We start from the raw sequence: 10000 nt of genomic DNA, 5'->3' as shown, positions 1-10000 counted from the left end.
GCCCTTGCAGGCGGCGGCGGGCGGGCCGTGGTGCGGCGGCTGCTTCTGCACCATGGCGTAGAGCGACGGGTGCGGGTGGGCGTCCGGGTGGCGCAGCAGCGAGCCGTCGTGGCACGCCGAGGACAGGATGGACACGTCGTAGCTGCAGGAGGAAGGAAAAAGCTCCCGGGGTTAATCACTCAGGCCGCGGGCCATCCTCACATCATATAGATAGAACACGGGATTACGTATTTAGATTTAGCACTCAGATTAGACTGAACATCTTTAAAGTGGGTCAAAAAAAATGTGGGAAATGAAGATAAATCTTACAGACAGGAAGCTCTGGTGCATGAATTACTACCAAGTAGGTACGAGATGATAAAAATAACTGTGAAACGAGTAAATCTGAACCTAAAGCTCCAGGATTTGTTCAGGATCCATTGATCCGGAGGAGAAAAGGCCGTTTACATTGAAGGTCATTAAGTTATTCATCTGTCAAACTATAATGGAAAACAACAAAAGAGATATTAATGACACAAACTGCAGGTCAAAACCAAGTCAAATAGAATATTAAGTTGTTTATTTAAAATAATGATAGATATCTATTTCATATTACCACTCAGTTCTATTTGAAAGTTACATTTCATCTATATTTTTAGAGAATAAATCAAAAACAGAAACAGACAATGGTATTAATAAAGTTTACTGATTGTTTTATGACATTTCTGACTCTTGTAGAGCTGCTGTCTCTCTCTATCGGCTCACTAACTCAAGCATTAGAACTAACATCCGTCTGACTGTCAGTAGCATTAGCATTAGCGTTAGCCTGTATCCATAGCGACGCTTAAACTCTCCGAGAGTTGATTCCTGTATATTTCTGTTGCTTCTACTGTGAGGTGTCAGTTCATCAATCTTTTTTGTTTTGAAAGATATTAACATTTAGATCGTCTAAAGCTTCAACATTACTTGAAGTCGTCGTCTGAGCAGTTACTACTTCGCTAAACTTCTTTTACTTACTCACTCTCACTGAAGAAGAAGCATCTTAGCGATCTGATGCTTCGTTTACACGACAACGTTCTCAAGTGAAAACTGTGCTCAGAGTCACCGAGAATGCAACTTTTTGAAAACGGCTCCCAAGGTGGAACTTTTGGAAAACAATCCGATTCATCGGAAAAATGCAACTTTGAAAAAAGAAATGCCCTGACTTGTGTCTCCCGTCAAAATGGCTGTAAAACAACCATGAGCGTAAACTCACGACTTAACGTGCTATAACTACATCGCTTTCAGCGTTTCCTGCGGAAAACGGACATTGTTTTTAAAACATCGCTGCGTGAGCGGGAATCTTTTCTTGGAAGAAAAACAAAAAAAAATGATTGAAACATTGTCACGCAAACGGAGCGTCCCACAGTCCTCAGACGGCAAAATAGAAGCTGTACCCTAACGTGCGCTATGATTAGCATTAGCTACATTAGCTTCCCTTTAGAAAAGATAAGAGAAATCTCTTCCTCTGAAGAGTTGTGGATTCTAGCAGCAGCGCTGTGATCAAACAGCAGATTATCAAGAAGCGGCCGAGTGGCTTGTCACTTTCAATCTGCAGCGTTTGAGTAAAGTAAATCTGCCCGCCTACAAAAGAGGTAATTAGTAACTGAAACGCCGCGGCGGATTCTCAGAAACTGGCGCGTTGCTGCTAACGAAGCCGCGGCAGCTCTGTTCAGATTGTGTCGGAGTGAAAGGTGTGCAGCCGGACGTCTTTCCGTCTACTTACCCATTAGTGTCCATCTCGCCTCCTCCCTCCTCGTCGTACGTCACCAGCTGCTCGTGGATCTCGCCGCTGTTCTTCATGTGCGCCAGCGAGTCCTTCTGGTAGCGTTTCCTCATCACGAACAGGATCACTATGACTGGAGCACAACGGACGGAGTTGGACGGGGTCCTACTAATGACTGAATCGTCTTTCAGTCAGACACACACTGCATGACGACCGTTTTGTGATCGACGGCTGAAATTTGGAAGCAATAATTGCAAAACTCTGGAAAATCGTACAGTTCGGGGGCTGGTATGGGTAACCCTGCTGTAAGTCCTGCTGCTGTAGGTTTAGAATCTTGGACTTTTATATTGTTTCTATGAAGCACTGAGCTTTTCTTTTTTTTTTTTTTTGGGCTTTTCGTCACTGTCCAATTGGGAATTCTGATATTCTCTAAAGTAATTCCTGTGTTCTCAGTGCTTGTTATTGTTATGCAGGTAACACAAGAGTAACACATCATCAATAAACCTTAACGTTGCATCACAAACACAACAGCAGAGACGTTACACAACTTTTGTCATTTCCTTGAGTGAAATGTTTTATTGGCAGGAAGCTCCGCCCCTTTTTGGGCAAAACCGGATGTCATTTTTCTGAGACGAGTTGAGACAGTGGGGGGGGGGGGGGGGGGGGGGTGTAACTGAACCAGTTACTTTAAAAGCAACTAATCAGTAAAGTAATCAAGTTACTTTTAAAAGGAGTAATCAGATTACTTTTTCCACTTGAAAGCGTTGTAAACGAGACGGAGCCACAACAAAACGCAACATGTGTAAAAATCAGACGGGATTCATTCAGATGCTCGCGCTCTGCCACACAACACAATTGAAATGACAGATTACGAAGCGTCGGGGGTTTGCCATCTCGAGGCGGACGTGTGAAAACCGGGTCAAGTCTCACAACCCAGATACTCGACATCATGTGAGTGAGTCACAAAGGAAACGAGCAGAGAGAGTTGTGGGCATCAGAAGTGGAGCAGAGTCGCAACGCCACAAACGCTGTCGGACCAACAGTGTGAAATCACGGGAGAGAATCAGACCAGGAAATCCGGACGGAATCAGAAACGAGGGCAATAAACAAGTGTGAAGAAGGGGAGCGCGAACGAGGGAATGGAAGTGGGAAAAGAGCAGCGAGGAGGGGAAATTTAAAAAGGAGGATTGTTTGAGGTATACGAGACGTTCGCCCCCGAGCAACTAAATCTTAAAAGAAAGAAAGAAAGAAAGAGCTCATCCTGAGACACCCAGAAGAAAACAGGAGGAAAGAGGAAAATAATAAACAGCAGGAGGGAAGTGAGGACAGGTCCAGGGTGAGAAACGGGAACACGAAGGTCGGCCACCGAGCGAAACAAGGAGAGAGGAAACAGAGGAAAGGAAGTAAGAGAAGAATGTGACAATAGGAGCCTTAAAACATAAAATATCCAGGACGGAGACATGTTTTTGTTTAAAGAATAAAGGTCAGAGGTCAGTGGAAGGGTCACATCCTTCTTCTCCTGCTGCTTCTGTTTCTTTACCACAACAAGAGTCAATGTTTCAGGATCTTAGAACTTCAAGAGCAAACATTTGTACTTTCTTGTTTTTTTTTAAAAATTCTTTTGATGTTAGATGACTTTGTTATGATGATCTCTTTGTTTGAGTTCTGCTTGTGTGACCCCCCACCTGACCCCCCACCTGAACTCCCACCTGACCCCCCACCTGACCCCCCACCTGACCCCCCACCTGACCCCCTACCTGAACTCCCACCTGACCCCCCACCTGACCCCCCACCTGAACTCCCACCTGACCCCCCACCTGACCCCCCACCTGACCCCCCACCTGACCCCCTACCTGAACTCCCACCTGACCCCCCACCTGACCCCCCACCTGAACTCCCACCTGACCCCCCACCTGACCCCCCACCTGACCCCCTACCTGAACTCCCAAACTCCACCAACTCTTTGGCTTTTTGGTGTGAATGTGACACAGTAAAGCTCAGGACACGTTCACACCGGCCCGGTTCTGAACGCCCCCCCTGAACTCTGATCCGGATCGAACCAGTAAACTCTGGACCACTTGGAAGTGAACCGAGGTCCGGATCACGGACAGTGTGAACGCGTCAGAGCGAGAGGACGTGACGTAGAGCGCAGTGCTTTCTGAAATCCAAAGAAGGAGACGCAGAAAGAAGTAGAGCTACACTCGGCAGATCTGGTGTAGAGAGGAAGAAGAGAGGAAGACTCTCATTGATATCTGAACACTGTACAACGCGGTTGCTTGTGGCTAACCATTAGCCACAAGCTAAATAGCCACTGTGGCGGCTAACCACAGGCTAACGGGGCGGGATTTCCACTTTCGGTCAATGAGCCGTGTTTCTACTTCGTCATGCTCTGTTTCCCCTCTGGTCAGTGTTCGTTTCGGGCGACAGCGCCCCCAAATGACCAACTGTTGTAACTGCGAGTCGTTGTCCCGGCGGTTTGATCGGCGGAGTGCAGAGTGAAAACAAAGCAAACCAATCGATCGATGGATCCCGGTTGTTGGAATAATTCTACGTAAAGTTATCACATTCACTGTACCAACAGTCTTTCTCATGAATTGCAGAAGTACTGTGTGACTTATGTTTCTCCACTGTGACCTCGGAACGAGATAATAAAAAGAGAGGAGACGCAGAGAGTTTTCAGAGCCGGTTGGAGATTGTAAGAGAAACACTCTCTGTCCGTTCTCCTCGCGAGTAAGACCAGCACTTGACTTCGGTGTGTGTTCTTTCTTGCAGATTTAATAAATGTCCAGAGGTTGAACCTGACACCGGTGCTAAAGCACCTGAAGACAAAACTCCACAGAAGTAAATTCTACTTCCTGTTTAAAGACCTTCCGTCACAGTGAGCTCTGCAGTCAGAGCTGCAATCGTCCTGCAGAACTGCTTATCGCTCAGCGTGAAAACCACCGAAGACACAAAACGATTCCAATTAAGTCCAGAAAGTCCGACTGGATAAGAAAGTGGGCTGAGAGAAAGTTTTTCTTGCTTGCGTCTTCCCTTTCTGTGGCCGTAGAGATGGAAAATGAGGACAAGGAAGCAGGAGGGAGGAAAACAAAGGGGGGGGGGGAGTGTGAAAAGGAAGCAAGGAGACGGACGAGGAGGGAAGGAGGGGAGGGAGGAGGACACGACTTGACATTAGATCAGGCCCCGATGTGAACCGCCTCCTCCCCCGGCGGACGGGCGGCATTAGCCGCGGCTCCGAGCGGAGGGCGAGCGGGACTAATTTAAGTTTGCATGGGAAACCAAACAGATTAATCTTTTACAACACATGCTCCGCAGTTTAATAAGCTCTGGAGATATCAGACTTAGAGGGGAGGGAGGGAGGGGGGGAGGGAGGGAGGGGAAGAGGAGGAGGACGTCCGTCTTTTGTGAGACGACGACAGACTGAGAAAAAAGAGAAAAAGTCTTTTCGGGACGTCAAACCCGAGCGCATGTGAGAAAATGTGTCTGAATGGGGAGAGCAGCTAAATTGCTTTGGGGCCTGACAGATAATGACAAGTGCATTAAATAGTTAATCTAGCAGTGGGGGTGTTTGATAAAGAGAGAAGGAGATAGAGGAGAGAGAGAGAGAGAGAGAGAGAGAGAGAAGGAGAGAGACCCGGAGGGAGAGAAAAGGAGGAGAAAAGACGGAGGGGAAAAGGCCCGATAGTGGAGGAGTGTATTAATAGTTAATAGGTTGAGTGTTTGGTGGTGTTTGATAAGCAGACGGCACCTAAAGAGCCGATAAACTCTCCTCATTACCACTCCTTTTCTTCCGCCGCCTTTTCCCACAATCCCCCTCTTCCGCTTTAACCTCTTTCTGTCTCTCTCCCGTCGTTCGCCCCGTCTCCTTCCACCTCACGTCTCCGTCTCCATCCATCACCGCTCCCCACATCTCCACATCCCAGTGTCACTCTGCCTCCACGAACCCCTTCTTCTTCCTCCCCCTCCTCCTCCTCCTCCTCCTCCTCCTCCTCCTCCTCCTCCTCCTCCTCCTCCTCCTCCTCCTCATCATCCTCCCAGATCCCTCCTGTTTGGACAACTATCTCCAGTGAGCCTCTCATCTGATATGACGAGTGCCTCTTTTTATACAAGAAAAGAAGAAGGAGAAGAAGAAGAAGAAGAAGAAGAAGAAGGAGAAGAAGAAGAAGAAGAAGAGCAGAGGCGAAGGTATCAAAGAGAATATTGAGCTCACAACCACAGGCATTATTTCCACATCCGCCGCTGCATTATTCATAAAACCAACAACACCAGGAGGGAAAAAAGTTCCCCTCAAAACACAAATCTTATTTATCGCAGAGCAAGGGCGGAGTGAATCTGCGTGTTGCGCTCGTGTCCCAATCACTCAGCGCCGGCTCCTTCTTCTTTTTCTTTCTTTTTTTTTTTTGCATCCATCGTTCACGGATTTCTCCCAGAGAAGAAGAACGGCGCTGGAGGGTTTTGTTACGGACGTCTGTGCAAAGCTGTTTGTTACGGTCGATAAAGTCTGGGAGGGAAAAATCCATGTTTAGCTGCTCCCCGATTCAGACTGGAAATATCCCGCCTTTTCACACGGCGGCGCGTTCGCTGTCGCTCCTTCTTTATTTAGTCGGATGAACTGGAGGACGGAGGACTGGAGGACGGAGGACTGGAGGATGGAGGATGGAGGACTGGAGGACTGGAGGACTGGAGGACTGGAGGATGGAGGACGGAGGACTGGAGGATGGAGGACTGGAGGACGGAGGACTGGAGGACTGGAGGACTGGAGGATGGAGGACTGGAGGATGGAGGGCTGGAGGACGGAGGACTGGAGGACGGAGGATTGGAGGATGGAGGACTGGAGGACGGAGTACTGGAGGACTGGATGACGGAGGAATGGAGGATGGAGGACTGGAGGATGGAGGACTGGAGGACGGAGGACTGGAGGACGGAGGATTGGAGGACGTAGGACTGGAGGACTGGATGACGGAGGAATGGAGGATGGAGGACAGAGGACTGGAGGACGGAGGACTATAGGACTGGAGGACGGAGGACTGGAGGACTGGAGGACGGGCTGACAGATATTCTCACGTTTCCAGTCTCCCTTCAGTTGTCTTTAGATCAATTAGGGAAAAATAAATATCTAACTGGTACAGAGGTTAGCTGACGTTGATTGGCCGCAGGAACCGTCAGTCATGGCGATAGCATAGCGATAGCATAGCGATAGCATAGCGATAGCATAGCGATAGCATAGCGACAGCATAGCAGTCCTTTGCTCACGCGAAAAATAAAAGTATAAAATGATCGTGGAGCCGTCAAAACAACATCCAGGCCGCAGAGCGACGCACCCCGGAGATATAAAATTAAATAAAGAGTCGCAGGTAAAACACACGGGGGTCAAAGATTAAACGTTTATACGAGTCTAAATGCTAAATTCACCAGAGGTGGTTTATGACATTAACTTCCTGCGCTGAACACAATAGAAACCAACCATTTTAGAGTGCGCCCCCTTGTGGACGATTCTGATTTGAACAAAGAGCCCCGAACGAAAAAACTTCCAGAAAAGCAGATTAAGTTAATCTGAGTCATGAAGGCCAATCAGGTCTCCTTCAAGTTAAAACACATCGTTTTTACATATTTATTTTCCTTTACACTGCGACACTGCGACTCAACTAGTAGTTGAGTATGTGAAGAAATACGGTACTGAAGGTACTTTCTCAGGTGCTCCGAGAAAAGTTCTGTTTTGGATTAAACGCGTTGATTTATTTAAAAACAATGAAGTCATTGAAAGTAATTCGCTGAAGTCGCAGCACAACTTTTTGTTTTTCCGCTTTCTTCAAATATTCTGTTGAACAAAAAGTTTTCACTTCATATTTCATGCAAAACCTCCACTAATAAGAAATACTTGCATGTGTATTCACTGGTATTGCTTAAAACACAAAACTGTTATCATGCGCAATATTTTTTATTCGTATTCATGTTAAATTATTACTTTAAATACCTCTAATGAGCTTTTTTACCTGCATACCTGCTGCAAGAATATTTATTTATTTTGCTTACTTCTACATTCGTACTTCAGTCGGAGGTTTATTGTATATTGTTGGAATGTTTTATAGTAGTTTTTATCTTTTTCTCTATAGGGTATATTATATATTTAGCTTTTTCTTTTTTAACCTTTTTTGCTGCTATAACAAGTAATTGTCCTCCTTTTGGGACAAATAATGTATAAAAAATCAATTGAATCTAAGAATATAAAAAGTGTCCCTCTATGTTAAAAGGTTTTATATTTTCCACTTCCAGACGTGAAGAAGAAACGACGCAGTGAAACCAGAGAAAAACTCTCCTGCACCAGTTTAGCCTCAGGACCTGCACCATTGTCGGACAGGTAAAACAAGAGCTGTCATCTGTTCTCTTTTTTATCATTATTAAATATATTCCTTGTCAAAACTGGCACCTTCACTACCCAGAATGCAACAGGACCGCTGACAGGAAATCAGGTGTGAGGTGTGGCAGCTGGTGTCACCTCGGGCCTGAAGCGGGAAGAAGAGCCACGCCCACATGGTGAAGTTCACTTCTTTCTGACTTCGTACATCCATTTTTTTTATTTTATTTTGTTTTTCCAGACTTCAGTGAGATCCCCCCGAGGCGACTTATCAGACTCGGTATCGGCGGCGGCGGCCACGGAAAGCTTTTCCGTGACTGGAGCTCTACTTCTCGGCTTTAATGTGTGGAATCGGTGGTGTTGCTCTACGAGCTGTTCTGAGGGATGAAAATTGAAACGCGGTCTGAAGAAATGCTCTTAAAGAAGAGCGGGGAGTACAAACGTACCCTCTTTAAAGTTTAAATTCAAAGGTTACTGTGGCTCTAGTTCAGCGAGCCGGTCCACTCAGGATGGAACTGAAATGTGTTTCACGGAGACGATTCGTCATCCTCCAAGGACCGATCTATCAGATTCTGGGACGTTAACGGCGAAACCTTTTCCAGTAAATCCCCCCCAAAAAAACGCGGAAAAATGTTCCAAACAAAGTGGATAAGAGAGGCGCCTCATGGAGGAGATCTGTGCTCTACTGAGTGTAGATCTAGTTTTTTTTATCTTTGTTTCAACCGTCTTGTAAGCTAGCCTACAACATCAGTGAATGTAGACGATCCCAGAACAATAGATCTGTGAGAAGAAACGGGTATTTCTGACATGATGAACCAAGAGAAGCCAAGAGAAGGACGGTGGAGCTGATGAGATCCGAAGAACGTACCCAGGATGGTCAGAATGCAGAGCAGGATGGCGATCAGGGCGTGAACGCTGACGCCCATCCTCCGCGCTCCGGCCTTGCAGTGCGTAGCGATCCTCCTCGCGTCGCAGCGGCATGACTGCAAACCAGATAATCAGAACGTTGACAGAGTGAAAAAAGCCTTTTGGGGCACTGTGGAAACACACACACACCTTGATAACGAGCTTGGTGACGCTGGATTGGACGGGCTGTCCTCCGTCGCTGACGCGCACGTCCACGCTGTGGTCTTTGGGGTCGTCCAGGCTGAAGGGACCCTGTTTCACCAGGAGGTCTGCTGTGCCGTCTGGTTCAAGGAAGCATGGAAACGCACACTGTTAGGAAAAGACACGACAACTACGGAGTCCAGTCTGAGCGGAGCAAAACTACGCCTGGGGTTCCACAAGGTTCCGTCCTGGGCCCGCTGTGGCTTAATCTCTACATGCCTCAGATTACGCCTCGATGGTACGCAACTTTACTTCACACTTTTACCACGTGATTACTGCGCAGCGTGTCCAGTGTGTGAAGGTACTGGGAAGAGTCAAACTCTAAAGGTGTCAGAACTTCTTTCCGTTCAACAAAAGTACAATGGAAACGAGGTTCCTCCTTGTTACCAGTTACAGGACTCTTCTACAGGATTCAAAACTACCAGAACGCAAAGAAATACTTCATACTATGTATTAGTTATTTCTACACGACTTCTGAAATATGACTGTCACAAGAAATATTTGTATTTTACAGTTTACCTCTTAACTTCAGACATGATGACCTACATATGTGTAATACGTGTATTTGCATGTGTATGTATATAAATATGTACGTCTATATGTCTAGATATAGAGCCAATTATTTTTTATATAGATTATTTACAAGGGTACAGCCACATAAAACACATAAAACATTTAATAACATTAAAAACATGCAGATTTGAAAAAATATATATATATATATAAGTTGCCCACAAATTAAAATGGAGCCCGTCGTTACAATATTGATAGAATATCTATATTTCAAACTTTGA

General features: G+C 46.2%; 1 protein-coding gene across 1 annotated transcript in view; it reads right to left on the bottom strand.

Moving 5' to 3' along the window:
• cdh5 (cadherin 5) overlaps nucleotides 1–10000 on the bottom strand; it is a 39482-nt gene that overhangs the window by 302 nt on the left and 29180 nt on the right. The window contains exons 12-15 of the mRNA XM_080481898.1: nucleotides 9156–9286; nucleotides 8968–9082; nucleotides 1745–1877; nucleotides 1–142 (exon numbers count right to left, since the gene is read on the bottom strand). The exon at nucleotides 1–142 is cut by the window's left edge and continues 302 nt beyond it. Of these exons, the coding sequence (XP_080338024.1) occupies nucleotides 1–142; nucleotides 1745–1877; nucleotides 8968–9082; nucleotides 9156–9286 (521 nt within the window). The remainder of the gene's footprint in view (nucleotides 143–1744; nucleotides 1878–8967; nucleotides 9083–9155; nucleotides 9287–10000) is intronic.

The sequence above is a fragment of the Lipophrys pholis genome (assembly GCF_963383615.2).
Source record: "Lipophrys pholis genome assembly, chromosome: 15".
NCBI classification, from domain to species: Eukaryota; Metazoa; Chordata; class Actinopteri; order Blenniiformes; family Blenniidae; genus Lipophrys; species Lipophrys pholis.
Note: the sequence above shows the minus strand (reverse complement) of the source record. Positions and strands in the feature narration are given on the sequence as shown.